The sequence below is a fragment of the Sinocyclocheilus rhinocerous genome, unplaced genomic scaffold (assembly GCF_001515625.1).
Source record: "Sinocyclocheilus rhinocerous isolate Xijiao unplaced genomic scaffold, SAMN03320098_v1.1 scaffold534, whole genome shotgun sequence".
In the NCBI taxonomy this organism is placed as follows: Eukaryota; Metazoa; Chordata; class Actinopteri; order Cypriniformes; family Cyprinidae; genus Sinocyclocheilus; species Sinocyclocheilus rhinocerous.
Genome location: NW_015646352.1, coordinates 936,375 through 954,518, shown reverse-complemented (window position 1 = coordinate 954,518; position 18,144 = coordinate 936,375). Strand labels below are relative to the sequence as shown.

Genomic DNA, 18,144 nt, shown 5'->3' with positions numbered 1-18,144 from the left:
TATATATATATTGCGACCAAATCATGTGCTCGTGCGACCAGCTGAGAAAGTTAGTTGCAAAAGAGCGACCAGTGGGAAGAATGAGTCTGGAGCCCTGATATGCATTATACAGAGTCAAGAGGAAAAGAAAAAATACCATCGAAAGACAGCAAGTTCCCCTCAGACATACATTCATATAAACTCCTACCCCTAATTGAATCGCGATTTGTTTAGCATCTCAACCGATTTGAATCGTCACATATTTAAATCGATTTTCAACCGGCTCGCGGTTAATCGTTACATCCCTAGTACTGGATAATAATAGCGAGAAAACATGTCTGCATGACTTGTGTAGTCTGATTCACAAATAAATGATTCTGATGAATTTGTTCTTTTAACTCTTTCCCCACTAAAGGCGAGTTATCTCGTCATTTATGAGAAAACACTTCACCGCCAAAGACGAGATTTTACGGCTTACCGTGTTTTCACTGTTATATGCTCGGGGACGCTATTACGCATCTTCTGAATGAGACCAGAATCTCCCGACCAAAAACACAGGCGAGGAAGATGCAGAAACGAGCATATGCATCTCATATGCAGATACATATAAAAAATAATGCGATCATCAACAATAAACAGCATATAAATCAAAGCTGCCAAAACTTCTTTCAGAAAGACAAATGCACTCTCAAGTTACAATACTAAACCAGTCTGAATGAATCATTCACTGAATGAACTCAAAATAAACAAAAAATGTGAAATGTGAAAATTGTGAAATTTAAATCAACATCATTATGGACTTATATAACAATTATATAGTAATTAATAATAATATAACAATTTATAGTTAAAACATGCAGTACTATTCAAAAGTTTGGGGTCAGTAAGATTTTTTGTATTTTTGAAAAAACTCTCTTATGCTCACCAAGCCTATATTTATTTGATCAAAAATATAGTAAAAACTGTAATGTTTTGAAATATTACAACTTTAAATAACTGTTTTCTATTAGAATATATTTTAAAATGTAATTTATTCCTGTGATGCAAAGCTGAATTACTCCAGTCTCCAGTGTCATATGATCCTTCAGAAATAATTTGTATATGTTGATTTGCTGCTCAAGAAACATTTATTATCCATGTTGAAATCCAGGTTTTGCTGCTTAATATTTTTGTGAAAATACATTACTGTCACTTTTGATCAATTTAAATGTGTACTGAATAAAGGCATTAATTTCTTTCCAAAAAAACTTACTGGCGCCTATCATTGAAACACAAGTGTATAGGAATGCATATATGAAATTGTACATTTTAGTAAATATTTTACATCTTGAATTTCATTGCACCTGCAGAAAGCAGCTGAGTCACTACACCACAGACGGCAGGGAAAATCAGAGCGATGCACCACAGCGCTGAGCTAGCAGCACACCTCAGGATTCTGCCAACACACTCACAAGCAAAATACAATCCTGCTCTCAGGGCAACAAACACCTTTTCTGTACCACACACCCCCATGGGAGCCTAAACAGCAATCATCAGTGATGGCTATGCTGCAATATTCACGACAAATTAATTTGTTCTTGTAAGCTATAAAGCTTGACTTTCAAACGGAGATCCAGACTTAAGTTCCTCTGAGAGAGACCTGCAGTACAGAATAGCTACTTTATTAGCTAGAACAAGAGTAAAAGCCATTTACACGCTTTTACAGGGAGATTTTCAGTAAAATAAAGTAGAATAATTCTGATTGTACACTTTCAGTTAAAGGTTTGGGGTCTGAACGTTTTTTTTAATGTTTTAAAATAAGTCTCTTATGTTCACCATGGCTGCATTTATTTCTATTCCTATTCTATTTATTTCTATTTTATTCCCATGATACAAAGCTGAATTTTCAACATCATTACTCCAGTCTTCAGTGTCACTGATCCTTCAGAAATCATTCTAAAATGCTGATTTGCTATTCAAGAAACATTTCTTATTATTATCCATGTTGAAAACAACTGTGCTGCTTCATATTTTTGTGGAAACGTGATACTTTTTTCAAGATTCTTTGATGAATCACCAAAAGAACAGTATTTATTTGTAATAGAAATATTTTGAAACATTATAAATGTCTTTACGGTCACTTTTGATCAAATGAATTTTGATGAAAAGAAAAGGATTAATTTCTTAAAAAATAAAATCTTACTGACCCCCAAACTTCTTAATTAAAGAAAGTGTTAAATTATTTGATAACATGATTAAAAGCTGATAAGAATACAAAGAGCGATCAAATCAGAGCAAATCTAATGAACTCATGCTCCTTGTTGCTTAAAGCAAACGCCAAAATACGTTCAGGCAGGTATGAAGTCATGGACAGGTGTGCTAAAAACCTAATAAACATACAATCTATTTAAAGACACAGACCACTAAAAAACTCTTCAGTCAACAGTAAGTCAGCTGTGGTCGTTCTGTGGTTTCCTGACATCCAGATGTTTCCCAAATAGACCTGGCTTCCATGGAAGCTCAGGTGTAGTGAGTGAAGGCTCTGAGTCAGTTCTCATTACCTTGTTAAAAGGTGGACAGAGAGGGCTGACAGCCCCCCGGATGACTCACAATGACACACAGAGCTTTGGATGACAGATTCATACTGTAAAAATCCCTGGTGGGCCTTTCAATTACACCAGGGCCCCCCAAAATACAGCTCCAGCATGCACAGCCAACCTCAGGGAATATCTCTGTCATTAAAAGCCGATGAGTCACAGCCACCAGACAGACAAGTGCCCGTCGAATGGGATTCTGTCAACCCTGCATTAACGCTACTGTAAATCACCAGAGGAACTTAAATAAATCAGAAGTTGTAAATGAAGACACTCAGAGCGATAACGAAAGTACGCCAGGCACTGTTGGTAACAAGAGAGAAACCTGATGATCCCAGTGTGGGCGGAAAACAGGAGAATATGGAGGTGTGTTCATTGGGAATAGAGAGTGTGCAGACCTCAGGCTAAGATAGTGGCAAGTGTGGTGATTTTAGTTGGGGTTAGTAGTTATGTAAGAGTGATTAGATGACAAAGTAAAATGAATTCATAAGTTAAGGTAAAAGTACTGTGTAAAAAAAAAAGTGAAAATATGAGAAGATTACTTAAGTAAAAGGTACCTGATTTTAAGTATGGCTGCAATATAACAAAGAGTGAAAAATTTAAGGGGGTCTGAATACTTTCCGTACCCACTGTATATATATATATACACCTTGCTACGTGTACTGCGTTAGGCTAACCGAGACTTGTCATTTGCACTTATATATTGTTGCTCTTTTGTTAGTTTTGACTGCTTTTATTGTCCTCATTTGTAAGTCGCTTTGGATAAAAGCGTCTGCTAAATGACTAAATGTAAAGTATATAAAAATAAATTAAACAAATAAATAAAATGCATATTTCACTGAATTTACATTATTTATGTTTTATAAATCTGAGCAGAAATAATTTCTCTTCATGTTTATAGACCTAACAGTACTCAAGTGCTGGGTAGAACAATGAGACACTGTAAATTTATATATAATTAACTTCTTTGATGTATATATATAATTAACTTCTTTGAGATATATATATATATAAATGCTATTGTTATCTGATATAGCAAGAACCAAATGGCAAGAGTGAAAAGATATAAACAAAATAAGATGTAAAAAGGGGAAAAAACTAAACAAGTAAAAACTTAATAAAAAATAAATTATTAAATAAAATTTATTAAACAAAATAAATGGTTAATAAAAAAAAACACACAATTATTTGTTTAAAAAATAAATCATTAACTAAACCTTTAAATAAATTCAAATAAAATACATACAAAACACATATTCACTGAATTTATATTATTTTATTGTTTTATATTATATTATTATTTTGTTGAATAAATTTGAACTGAAATAGTTTCTCTTTAGGTTTATAGACCCAACAGTACTCCAATACTCGGTAGAACAATGAGACATGGTAAAATTATATACTTTACTTTTTTATGTATATAAATTAATGTAATACTTATAAACCATTAGTGTGTGAAAACACTGAAACCTGCATTAGTACACAAGGTCTGTTCACTTTAGCCTGTTGTAACTGAACTCAAAGATAGCATCCAGCCTGAGCACACTTAAGAGTGCGCTTTGTACACCCGGGCATGGCGTCCTCCCCTGGGTCTAACATGAGATGCAGCTGACATTTTGTTCCCTAAAAGCCAGCACTTACGGGCTCATCCAGTCAAAGGCATCCCTGTTATTGGTCCCCTAACAGCTGATGACTGAAGAGATTGAGTCACCAGTCTGTCCCTATCTCGTGTCTCTGTCAGCCCATTACACTTGACCCTTAGTCCTGAACTCAGAGTCTTGCTTACAGCACAGTAGACTGCTGAGGCACATGGGACAACATACTGTACTGAAGGTGGGCTCATATGCACACTAAACAAACAACCGGGACAAAAAAGGAGGTCTTATGTAAGGGGGGCTGGAATGTCAGTACATGTTTGGATGGGACTATGCTTGGAGAACAAGCGTATTCATTGTTGTAATCGACTGAATGTTGTAAGCTGTCAATGCATGCTTGGATGTTTAATGGTGGGATTGTGGGTATGTGTTTACCTTCATCCTGTCCGCCATCGGCCTCCTCCAAGACTAGGCGGTTCATGCAGTTGATTTCCCATTCCTGAACATCAGTGTTCCAGAGGGCTGGGATCAGGACACGATGCTGGGAGCTGGACACACATATACAAATACAACACAGTCAAACTAAGACAATTACTTTTTTACATTTTCCACATTGATTTACATTGTTAGGGGAAAAATTCCTAATATTAACCAACGGCCCATCAGAAGTTTTCAGACTGGGTTTCGGGAACCCACAGGAAGCCGCAAGAGGGTTCCGATTTTACATAATATATTTTTAAGGCTGTCAAAGTTATCCAGTGCTCTTAAGATATGAATGAAAGGTTTAATGCATTTTTTTTACAATCATCAAAATTCATATTATACTATGTAATTCTGTTTAGAAATCAAAACACTGTCAACTTTATAAAAAGCAAATATTTAAGTACATGTTTTCCAGATAATATTTCAACAATTTACTTTAATACAATGACAAAGTGAAAGTCAAAATATTTGTGAAATTTTAATCTTGTTGTCTTCATAAATATAGTAAATATTTTTATCTTTACAAAATACACTTATAACAACATTCTTATATGTATTATATTTATTATATATTTAATTTTTATTTATTATAAAAACCTAAAACATTTAGGCTATGCATTATTTGTAATATGTAAATATAATACATCTATGCATTTAATTATAAGTATCTATTTATGTACTGTATAAATATTTATACATAGATACTTATTATAATAAATATACATATTTCATTTATTTATTTATTTATATTTAAATAAATTATAAATAATCATAAATACTTTTTAAATACGTAAATACTATAAGTGTGTATGTGTGTGTATAATAATGTATACAATTTAAAGACTTTCCAGATAAGTCACTTAAGTTAGGAAACTATTATTTAATTATAAAAAATATATATAGTTATATAAAATGTCAAAAAATCCTAAATTTTGAATTACACAGTATAACGGAATTTTTATATATAAAACATATATAACATATATGGTCCTTCACAAGGGCATTGTCATATCAGAGGGTCCTTGGCATCATAAAGTTTGAAAACCCCTGTCCTAGGTGGCGTTAGCCAAAAAGGAAGGTTGTTTTTGATGCATCTACATCTACAACGTTTCTAAATCTGACAGTTTTTTTCGATTTACACAAAAAATTTGGATCAAACAGCAAACGAGAAATGAAAACGTCACAGATTAAAAAAAACAACAACACTCGTTTCCCTTGCTATTAAAAGCAAACACTATCCCTGTGAAAGAAGCCCTCCTAGCAGAAGTAAACCTTGTCTGCCTGTGCTTAATGTCACAGTGAGTTACATAAGCCCTGAAGTGGCCTTGTCAGGGAAAAAGCGGCACACAAACGAACTGTCAAGACTTTGCAGTGGGCAACACGTCAACGGCACTGAATGGAAGGATGGGGCCAGTATTGTAAAAGAGTGCAAGGACACCCCAATCCCTTTTATGAAGAACTGACATTTTTCACAGTCTCCGGTGATGGATGATGGACAGCCGCATCACCGTGGATACCAAAGGGCCAGCTAGCAGTGACGTCAACCGAGTCTCCCTGATTTAATGATTACATAACATGCTGTAAAAATCAGTCATGATAGCTCAAAAAAAATGTTTAAACCAGCTTCTTAAAGGCCAACTAAGCTGGTTTTCCCAGCTCAGTTTGATTGGGAACTCAGAGACTGGTTTGAACCACCTTAGGCCGTTTCTGCAGGGATTTTAGGAGTTTTGGGGCAAACCTACTTGTTTCTTCTCTTTTCACTTTTTTCTTCTTTCTGTTTCCCTCTTTAGCCTCCTAAGCGAGGCGCAAGCTTCGTTCTCAGATGGCTCAGTTCTCTGCCCAGCAAAACTCTGATACTCTGAATCAGAGAGGAGCATTTAGGCTTGACCTTGTCGGCACTGACGTCGTGCCAGGCGAGCAACGTGAACCCATTCCCTGATGTGTAGGAGCTTTGTGCTGACTGCCATCTGCATGTCAATACCAAATATCCCCTTTGAAACTGGCAAATGGCTTCATTTGCCCTTATAATCCTGTAAAGTGGCTAACAAAGTGCATGGGCTTCACATGGGCATGGATGTTTTTTCACCAAGCCACAACAAATATCGTTTTTAAATGTTAATCGAAGATCTATTCAGAACGGTGAGTTTTATTTGCACATGCATATAAAAGAATTCCGGATCACATGACAAAGGATTCTTTGGATTGGCATGACCCTGTTGCCAAGACAACACACACTACTGAATAAATGGCGGCCATAGAAACAACTTAACAGCTTAACAATATGGCCTGGCTTCATGTCTTTGAGTTCTGCTGTACTAATGAAAGTGGTACTCATGGCCACATTGCCATGGTGACTGTGACATCAACAAATAAACATATCCAGACAGAGTATGAAATGAGTGCCACCGATTTCTGTCTGAAGTGTACGTCATCATTAAACCTAATTGCTTTTTTTTTTTTTTTTTTTTAACACCTCAGTAAACAAGTGTTACTTTTTATAAACGTAATATATAATTCCTAGAACTGCTAGACCAGGTCTTGTTTCTTCCACTGTTATGATGAGGGAGACATTAAAATGAATATGCTTGGCTTCACTTGATATATTGGTGACCATTTTGGGAAAAGAAATAGCAGTTAAAATATTTGTATAATATCTGTTTTAAAAGCAGATCAAATTGGGCCTTATTTATTTATTTATCTATCATACTTGCATATGTTTTAAAAGTTTTAATTGATTCTTAATTTTTATACTGTACATAACATGTTTTGCTTGATTTAAGCATGCAAAACTCGATTTAGTGCAATTTAATAAAAGTCTTAAAGGGGTCATATGATGCTGCTAAAAAATAACATTATTTTGTGTATTTAGTGTAATGAAATGTGTTTATGCGGTTTAAGGTTCAAAAAACACATTATTTTCCACATACTGTACATTATTGTTTCTCCTCTATGCCCCGCCTTTCTGAAACGCGTCGATTTTTACAAAGCTCATCGGTCTGAAAAGCGAGGTGTACGCTGATTGGCCAGCTATCCAGTGCGTTGTGATTGGCCGAATACCGCAAGCGTGTGATCAGTGGCAAATTCTTTAAATATGAAAACATACTTACAGTCTGTGAGTCAGCATTATTTGTCAGAACACCGGCATTGTAGGCTACTCTCCCAGGAAACAGTCCTCGTCCTCCGTAAAATGCGTTGCACACACACAAATAAATGGGTTAAACTGTTCTGGAACAGTGTTGTAAATACAACTTAACCACTGATTATTAGTTGGGTCCTCTTTTGGAAGACCAAACAAAGTAGTTTCGCTTTCACAACGAAACACAGCGTCTTCACGACATGGCGGTGGCGGCAACAGTGAGAATCAAAGTTACGCCTTCTTTCTTTGCATTAACATTTGAGCGGTATTATGCAAATCTTCCCACACAGTGACGTAAACATGTAGGGGCGTGTTTAAACGAACCGTTTTAGGAGGGCGTGGACCAGTCTTAACTTTTATAAAGAATATCTATTTGGGTTTGAGACTTTAGTCTTTGCAACTTTAGGGATCAAACAGCTTGTAACACAAAGAGAAAGGAAACTTGAAATCGCATCATATGACCACTTTAAATGTGATTTTTAGCACATCTCAAAACGAGTATCCATTTTTATCCTGTACTTCAGTGCACTCACACATCCACAGGCACTCGCAGCAGAACGGGCAGTACTGTGGCCTCCTCACTCATGTTCATGATACGAGACTCGAGCAGCAGGATGATGGTGAGGCCGGTGCGAAATACAGCCTGCAGACCTGTAAGAATGTAAAGAACTGATCAGATCAGGTTCAGGAAACCTGTTTGAATACAATAATTTTCTATTCTGTTTAGTGACGCTTAAGGCACAGAAATGACATTTCACCTTTGATCTACAAACATGGCAGCTTGACACTAGAGGTGTTATTATTCTAGAGCAAACAGGATAAAGGGGTGTAATACCATGCAGCATGATAAGATCCCAAATGGCCAATACTGAGTCCCAGCATGGCAGCGAGGTGAAGAGAGTGAGAAACCACTGCATGATGAAATGCAGAGAAGATACCCCAAGAGTCTCCTACCAGCAGAGAGACAACAACACACTCCTGTCAACATCTGACATTCATGCCACATTTGTATGAACAGGTCATATTTCTCACACACAAACAAACAAACAAAAATAAATAAATTAATAAATATTTTTCAAGCTTGAAAGCTCCTGTCTCACATTGTAATTTAATGGAAAAGAGCGACTGGCATATTTTGCTAAACTTCTCCCTTTTTGTGTTCCACACTAGAAAGAAAGCCATTTAGGTTTGTTACATCATGAGGGTGATTAAATAACAAATTTTTAATTAGAACGTCCATTCCATTAAGTTTTAGTTATGTCGCTGCACTTTGCCCTCTTTGTGAGTTAACGGCGACATCTTTTCTCCTATGCTGTGGTCTAATAGCTCAGCTTTTCAGACAGCTGCGCTGAGTCAACACACAATGGGAAGGAGATCCCTTAAGAGTTCTGCAAGCTGCACAAATGCTCCAAGGGGGCGGATAGTCACCATTATAAAAAAAAACACAACCAGAAGAGCTCATTTGAATGCCCTCAGGAAAAGGTCTACATGACACAGTGACAAACCTATGAGGGCGTTAAATGTGAGAGGCTTCTCAGGAGAAAGGCTGTGATCTACATAAACTCTGAGGACTGAGACATTTAAACCACTGTGTGTAATGCAGCCTGGTTTTACTTAGTTTAGTAGGTCTGTTTCAGAGCAAGTGCAAAGGAAAGAGATGGTTCTGCTGTTATGAAAGTTTGTTGGGATGCTGATCCTGTTTTAGATGTGAGAGGACAACTAAGAGCTGCTGTCATTAAAGCAAAAAAGTAATATTTAATTGATCAATATAATTGATAATGGGACATTTAATTGATATATATATATATACAGTGTGTGTGTGTGTAATCCATTACTGATCACATTATGAAAACTGTAGTTAGTAATGTAATCTAGGTTACTCATTTTAGGCAATGTATTCTGACTGTTTTAGATTACTTTTAAAATACGTTTTAACTAACTTGTTTTAAACTTACCATTAAAAATACCATTTTGATATAAAAAAAAAAAAGAGAAAGTAATATATATTTTATTTTTTGATATCAACATAAAATGCATTAAACATTACATTAAATTAGAGTTTCCCAAACTGGATTGTGTTTGTGAGTTGATAAAAAAGCTAATAATTAATTAAATCATAAAAATGTTAAATAAATTATTTAAACACTTGAACACCAAAAATAGAAATATTTTATTTTACATATAAACATATTTGTTTTATTTCATTGTGACCATTAAGCGACATCGAACTAAACATGCGAATGTGTTGTTAAATTATAGAACTATTCCTCAGATATATTTCAAGTAAATATTTCATGTCAGTACTTGATTTTTGGAATCTGATTACGTAATCCAGATTACATGTAATCAGTTACTACCCAGCTCTGTGCGTGTATATACACATATATGTATGTACAATATGTATATATATAATTTTTAACAGAGGCAAATTTCAGAGCTTAATTTCATCTGTATTTCATAGACAGAAAAAATATCAATAAATATGTAATAATATATTCATTAGCATTTTTAGAGTGATTTTTAATTTTAATTGTTTTTTATTTATTTTATTTATTGAGCGAGATTTTTTTTTCATTGAGAGAAATTTAGACCATAATTCTCACCAAGTGCTGGAAGAGCAGAGGTTTCCTGTGCTTCAGAAGCTGGTGAAAAATCAAAGCTTGATGCTGAATCCTGAAAATAAAATTAATTATTAAAATAGATAAAAAGCTGATTAACCAACCAATGTGTAGCTTATTTTCAATTACTGTCATTTGCAAAAAACATATATTAACTTGGCTGATGTGTGTTATATTTCCAAAATCTTTCAACAGCTCTGTCAGCAGATGTTTTCAGTGTAACTTGAGTAAACTTTTGTAAAAATATATGCGTTTATTTATCTATTTTATGCACAGCCGAAGGTCTTACTTCTTCACAGAAGAATCAAAGAGCTCTGAGAGATACTTGGGCTTCTCTAACAGAGCAACCAGAGCCCAGAAAGCCTCTTCCTCAGACAGGATCATCAGGAGCACAGCAGCTATATAGGACATCCCTGAGCAGAAAAACAAACCTTGAGGCATCACATAGTCCCATTATAGCCAGAATGTCAAGGGCAAACTAACTAAATTAGCTCCACAGAAAAAAAGAAAACAAAATTATGACCATGACATGCAATAACAAGAAGATGGCACTTGACTGCCCTCTTGAGGCCAAACCTCAGTATTTACTGAACTTAAAGGGGTCATATGATGCTGCTAAAAAGAACATTATTTTGTGTATTTGGTGTAATGAAATGTGTTTATGCGGTTTAAAGTTAAAAAAACACATTATTTTCCACATACTGTACATTATTGTTAGGTAGGTGTGGCTAACTCTTAACTTTTATAAAGAATATCTCTTTGGATTTGAGACTTTAGTCTTTGCAACTTTACAGATCTTCTTTATGCACCAAGAGCTTGTAACACTCTAAAGAGAAAGGAAAAAATGAAATCGCATCATATGACCCCTTTAAAAATGTTTGACAGGACCAGTAAAAGCACAGGCGCAAAGTTCAAGATTTCAGTAATGCCAGTGACCTCATTTGTGGAAATACAGGCAGTTCATTACCTTGTACGTATCCAATCTGGGGATTATATCGGGCAAATGCGGTAAGAACTCTGAAAAGTTTGGCCTGGCCCTCAATAGCCTCCGGACGGTCCCCCATCAGAGTGCGATGGGTGGGAAACGACCTTCCTATACAGACAAATAAGGAAATATCAACCGAACTGCCAAAACATTTAAAACTCTATATACAAAACGTTCTAGAAAGATCACATACAAAAAGGCAAATGTTAAGGTTAGTAATAACATGAAGTAGTCTGTACAGAAGTATTTCAGGCTTTTGTAGCTCAAAAGGTAGAGCATGGTGCCAGCAACACCAACGATATAGATTTGATTCCCAATGCCTTGGTGCACTATGGGTGAAAGTGTTGGCCATATGCATTAATGTAAAGTACATGTGTTAAGTGTAAAGGGAAAGTGTGTTTATGCAGCGCCCCCATGTGGTTTTCAGAATATTGGCCAAGTTCAAACAAAAACACTGCCATCTGTTCCAAATTACTGCTTCCTCCTGAAAGTCTCATTCTTTCAAAAATGAGGCTGTCAACCACAGTTTTTAGCAGAAAAAGAAAAACATAAAAAAATATATACAAACATTTTAATTATTAACATTTTATAAATTACTTGCCAAAATGTACTGCATACAGTAAAACCAAAAATTATTCAGACACCAGATATAATTTTTCTTTTTTTTTTTTTTTTACTAGTGGGAGGGAGTAGGACACTAAAGTTCATTTATGTAAGTGAGGATAGCAAAAATAAAGTAAACCGTGACATATTATACCCAAAAATTCTTCATACAGTGGACTACCAGTAAAATTGATAAATATTTGGGACCAAAAATTATTCAAATGTTTTGCTTAAGTGTTATCTGACATTATCAAGATGAATTTGTTCCGACACAGTTTAACTCTGAGTTCTTGTCATATTTTATTACCATTTTCTAAACTATATGCGAATAAACTGTGATAATGTGTGAAATGTTGAAGGTGTCTGAATACATTTTGGTTTGACTGTATATAAACTATCTATATAGTACTTCTGTACCTTCTTTTCATCAAAAATCCTAAAAAAAAAAAAGAATGGTAATAAGCAAAAACTGCTTTTTTATATTGATAATAACAAAACTCACTAATAACCGAGTACCAAAATTTGATAATAATGGAGCACTAAATGAGCATTTTAGAATGATTTTATGTGATTAAAGACTGGAGTAATGGCTGCTGAAAATTCAGCTTTGCCATCAGAGGAATAAATTACACTTTAAAATATATTAAAATAGAAGTTATTTTACAGTTATTTTAAATTTCAATAATAAGTCACAATATTACAGATTTTACTGTATTTTTTATCAAATAAATGCAGCCGTGGTGAACCTAAAAGACTCAAAAACATTATTAAATAGTATTTCAAACTTTTATTATTCCTAAGTTATAGCATTCTTTTAATTAATTCATATAAAAATATTCAAATGAATGTAAACAAAATAGTTCAAACGAATGTATGGAAAGCATCATGCAATTTCAGTGGTCATCCAAAGGCACAACTCACGCAGGTCGAGGGCGATCTGTTTGAAGAGCGTTAGGTCAGCGCTGAGGAGATCCGAAGCCTGTCCGCTGCTGATCTCATTCTCGGTGTCCACTAGAGAGTCTATAGTAGGGATGATACTGTACTCACTGACTCCAAGATCAACCAGAGGTTTACGGATCTCAGCCTGACATGCCTGAAGTAAACAACCAAAATGGGTCAAAAACAAGGCAAATGTCTTTCAAAGCATCACACTTCAAGTCTGCATAATAATAAAAATATATTTTGACGGGGTTGCACCTCATAATCAAAAGAGCTGGCAGCTCTGATACTGTCGATATTTAGGAGGCATTTCCAAACTCGTCCACGTATTGCTGGAGGAATACCAATACGAATAAACTTCTCGATCTGAAATGGAGAAAAATGAAACTAAAAAGTACTAAATGCGTTAAAATATTATGTAAACCATTTTAAATGCAGTGTGGGGCAAAATTCATAATTTAAAAATTGTCTCTGATTTTTTTGATGAGTTGAAATTGGGTTTGGAATGACAGGAAGTTCATTTAATAAATTCAACAGAAGAATGTAATTTGCCCAACATAAGTTTTGCTATAAATCATGAATTCTTACATGAAGAATATAGTAGATGCATTTCTCTAAAGACAGGTGATTAAAGATTACACTTACAACTGATAAATACATTTCTGTGAATTTAAATGGATTCTCAATTCTGAACGGTGCTCAACCATTGGCAAATGTAACAGAGCTATATAGAGAAACATGCACACACCTGATTTCTGCAGATAAAACTGGCTCCATTCCAGTAACTGAGGAATTCACACAGTTCCTTCACTTTAACTGGATTAGGCTGAGGATAACTGAGGGAAACACAGCTAACGTGTTACTTGCCAAGTGCGCATCACAACATAACTTACAGCGTTCATTCATGTGAACTTATCTACGAAGTATTATATCTCGAGTTATGAAAACGAACTGAATTCTAAACTACTCTTAGTATCTTAGTAAACATCTACCTGTAGTCGTGACATCTGTGTTGGAGTTTTCTGTCCCTTTTCTTGCCGAGAGCAAAACCGAATTCATCAAACCCCACCGAGCTGCTCGCTCTCCTCAACATGACTCTCCTACAATCAGTCTGATTTCATTCTGAACGCGCGTCCTTTCGTCTGCGTACTGTACACTGTAACCGAAGCTTGAACTCAGCGCCAAGACGAACACAATGCAACTACTCTTCAAAATAAAAGCCTCGAGCCAGTTAGCCGGTCACAAAAGCTTTTAAATAAATTATATTAAACTTGACACACTGAAAAATATCTTATGAAAAGAACATAACATTTAATTTATGAATGGAACATTTACTATTGTGTATTTTTTAATCTTTTACGTTCCACTGGGTGGCCAAGCCCACTAAGAGGACTAAGTAAATTACCAAAAATAAATAAATAAATCTAATCAAATTTCCTCAATTATCTAAATTATATTACATTTAATATATATTACATATTTCATCTGATAAATGAGGAACATTATATGAACTGTGACAACCTCTCGCGCAACAATTTTCAATTTTATTCAACACATTAAATACAATCCATAAAATAAAATACATGAATTGTGCCATATTTCTGAGTGATATTATTTTAAATGGTACAAATTGTACATTGTTAAACTATGCTGTAAACTACTGTATGCCGTAATGTTATATAAATAAATACTGTATGCTGTAGTGATATAATATAAACTATGCTTTTAAACTATGTTGTTGTGATATATAAAAATCACTTGTAATCATGGCACAATAGTTTTTTTATGTATCGATTATATATATATAACCATATTCATATAAACTATTGAACCAACTGTACAATAACTACATTGTTAAAGTATGCTGTTATGATACTGCCTCAAGCCAAGGCGCCAGACTACCAAGGCTTGGGAGCTTTGCAAGATGCTAAGGCTTGTAAAGGCCACTGATGTCAGTCTGTCAGATGCTAAGCTGAGGAATGGAGAGGCCGAGACAGGAATCTCTAGGCTGGCTGTGGCAGCAACAGCTTTCACATGAACCTCTTGGGCGGCCATGAGAGGAAATTCTGGGACCACGATGACAGGTGACAGGGTGTTTTTTGGACTGTCTAGGTGCCACCAAGGCTTGCCAGCTCCAAAAAATGCTAAGGTGTGGAGGGATGGCCACTGACGTCAGCTGAAGGAAGACTGTACCGAATCAGATGGCAGCAATCTGCAGGAAGGGGGAGATGGGAGAGTCAGGTTATAATCTTTAATCTTTCATTTTGCACCTGCTGTCTTTTAAATAAGATGAAAAGATTTGACTGTTCTAAATTATAAGGTCAGAAATTCTGGGAAAATTCCAACACTTGGCTCAGATGTTACTTTTTTAGATGTTTTGTATGATTTAGTGTATGATTTAAATAGTGGACATAAAATAAACCAAGAGGACTTGAAATGGACAGAGTGAGATAAAGCAATTTGCTAGCTAAATATACGCTATAAAATCACAATACCTCAAGGCCGTTCTCCAAGCGCTTCCCTTCATAGACGGTGCCGAATCCTCCTTCACAGAGCATTTGGCCAACTTTATACCGGCTCAAAATGTTCTGCTGATTTTCAGGTTGACTGGAAGGAGGCTCCTGACGACCACCATCTGCTACAGCACAGTTAATGTCCTGCAGAAGACTTTGCTCTAAAGCGGGAAATATCAAATGATTCTTCAGTTAGGGGCATTTTTGATTAGGGTTAGGCTTATTCTCAACAAGGGTATTTGATTTACCTTTATAACGGGACTTCTGTATAACGGGACATCAGCCTGCTCCTGCACCTGCTGAGTCTGACCTTGACCTGGGCTGCCTTTCCGGTCAAAGAAATACAAAGGGGACTCCTGCTCAACACTATCCGTCCTCTTCATCTTTCTTTCTGGCCCCTCATCTTCCTCATCATCACTAGTGGACTGAAGGTACTCTGCTGCGCTGCTGCTAGATGTTGAAGATGTACTTTCATAGAGGTTGTACACCTGAGCGCTGTATGAATTCCGTTTTCTCTTCTGGCTGGTGGCAACAATTGTCCACTTGGTTTCATCTGTGTTAAAAAAAACGGGGGGGGGGATGGGATCAGTTCACAGTCTTAATCCAACTTCAATTGGATTTGGATATAATGTGTGATGGTGTGAATTTTTACTTAAAATCCTTATTATGGAAAACCATATTTAGGTGAAAATCCTGTAGAGTTCTTGATGCACAGAGCTGTAGATTTGAATGATTTACCATCAGTGCTTCTCTCATGTTCTGGTGCAGTATTTTGGTCCTGCATCTGCTGTGCCTGACCTGAGCTGCCTTTCTTGTCAAAACTACTCTTCCTGCTCTTTCTCTCCTGACTATCACTTCCCTCCCTAACACTGGCAGGCTGCACAAAAAAAATCATCCACATACATGATTTCTGATTTCTTTCCATGTCACAATAAACAAACATATACAAACAAGATAACATATACACCATAAAAAGGTGAATATATCACTTGTTACTGATATGATAGGGAGCGAATCAGGTGGCAAAAATCTGTCCAAAACAATGGGAGAGAGGGGGAGATGGGAGAGTTAGGTTATAACTTTGAACTTAATACCTGCTGTCTTTGTCTTTATAAGATGTGACTGTTCTAAACTGTAAGGTCAGAAATTCCAGAAAAACTCCAGCCACTTTCTCGTCTTTTGTCTTTGATCTATTCTGTATGACTTAAGAGTTACAATTGGTCTTCTTGGTTGTGATGAATGCCATCTTACCATCTGACAAGCCAGGCTCTGACCAGATATCGTATTCAATCATCTGCAGGTCATTGGTTTCTGGGAAGCGTCCACACACCATTACGAACAGGAGCACTCCCAGTGACCATACAGTAGCAGGTTTCCCGTGGTACCTGCCCTCCATGTTGTATTCAAGGGGGAAATACTCTGCTGTGCCTGAAGGAAAGACATTTCGTTTGATATGTGAGCTTCAAAACAGTCGAATATGGTTTAACTAATCACTAGAATCTTAAACTACAGGTTTGATGCATAATACATACCACAGAATCTATCATATCCACATTCTCTCAGCAGATCCCCACACCCGAAGTCGATCAGCTTGACTTCAAGTGTTTCTGGGTTTATCAGCAGGTTGTCCAGCTTGATGTCTCAGTGAAACACTCCACGGCGACAGCACATTTGAGCGGCGCGTGTTGTCTGCAGCATGACAAACTGTGCCATGTCCTTACTGAGAGTTTTTTCATGATGCTCCAAAAAGTACACCAGATCTTCACAGGGTGAAGGACGTTCCAGGACCATAATGTAGTGGTCAAGCTGGTCCTGCCAGTCCAGCAGACGAATGATCTGTGGAACGTCGGGACCCTTATTAGCAAGAAGTAACAAGCCGACCTCTAAAGGAAAGGGTGCGGAATGACCAGGCTAGAAGAAAGATCATTTAAAAGATCATGGTTAGATGGAGGTGCTTTCCCAAACAAAAGTTAGTCCAGTCCTGGACAAACTGTTTACATGTTTTACATTTAAAACGGAATGTTGATGTATCTACTTACAATGTGGATGTATTCCATTTTCTTTGGCTTTCTGTAAAATTTCACTGCCACCTGATGAACAAAACATGATCACAATCACATTTTAAACATGTCAAGTACACTAGGCCAAAATAATGGACATAATGACAAAATAACTGGAGTGAGATGATTATTATTAGTATTATTATTATAATAAAACAATTAGTATTTATGTATAAGGGAAATTTAACAATTTGCAAGCTAAATATAGTAAGGAAAATAATAATGATACCCCAAAGCCATCCTCCAAGCGTCTCCCTTCATAGACAGCGCCGTATCTTCACTCACCGAGCAATCTACCGACCTAATACCGGCTCAAAATGTAGTCTGTTAAAAGAAAAATAATTGTAGTTGACATGAAATTTCATGTCATAAATGTTTGGGGTTATGGCAGTAAACGCACCATCAACTGTCATGTCCACTTCGCTGTTGTCAGTTGAAGCTGGACTGACAGGACTTTGGTGGACTTCGGATGGAGGGGTTTGAACCTGCTGCTGATTTGCAGGAGAGAGGACTTCAAGACCACTGAATGTGGCCTGGTCCTCCACCTGCTTCTCAAAACTCTCCTTCCTCATCCTCTTTCATTTCCCTCACCAGCATTAACGAGCTGACGGTGGTACTCCGCGTCAGTGCTGGATGTTGGGGGTGTACTTTGATGGAAGT

The 18,144-nt window shown here is 36.2% G+C and overlaps 1 protein-coding gene and 1 pseudogene across 1 annotated transcript in view; both read right to left on the bottom strand.

Annotated features, from left to right (window-relative positions):
- LOC107707397 (carabin-like) overlaps window positions 1-14,085 on the bottom strand; it is a gene marked incomplete at its 3' end in the record, with an annotated part of 27,223 nt that extends 13,138 nt beyond the window's left edge. The window contains exons 1-10 of the mRNA XM_016511388.1: window positions 13,904-14,085; window positions 13,660-13,747; window positions 13,170-13,277; window positions 12,894-13,065; window positions 11,352-11,477; window positions 10,674-10,797; window positions 10,370-10,439; window positions 8,602-8,716; window positions 8,300-8,417; window positions 4,583-4,695 (exon numbers count right to left, since the gene is read on the bottom strand). Coding sequence (XP_016366874.1) covers window positions 4,583-4,695; window positions 8,300-8,417; window positions 8,602-8,716; window positions 10,370-10,439; window positions 10,674-10,797; window positions 11,352-11,477; window positions 12,894-13,065; window positions 13,170-13,277; window positions 13,660-13,747; window positions 13,904-14,004 — 1,135 coding nt within the window. The remainder of the gene's footprint in view (window positions 1-4,582; window positions 4,696-8,299; window positions 8,418-8,601; window positions 8,717-10,369; window positions 10,440-10,673; window positions 10,798-11,351; window positions 11,478-12,893; window positions 13,066-13,169; window positions 13,278-13,659; window positions 13,748-13,903) is intronic.
- A 1,333-nt stretch (window positions 14,086-15,418) lies between these two features.
- Window positions 15,419-18,056, bottom strand: LOC107707396 (serine/threonine-protein kinase pim-1-like; annotated as a pseudogene).
- Window positions 18,057-18,144: the final 88 nt, after the last annotated feature.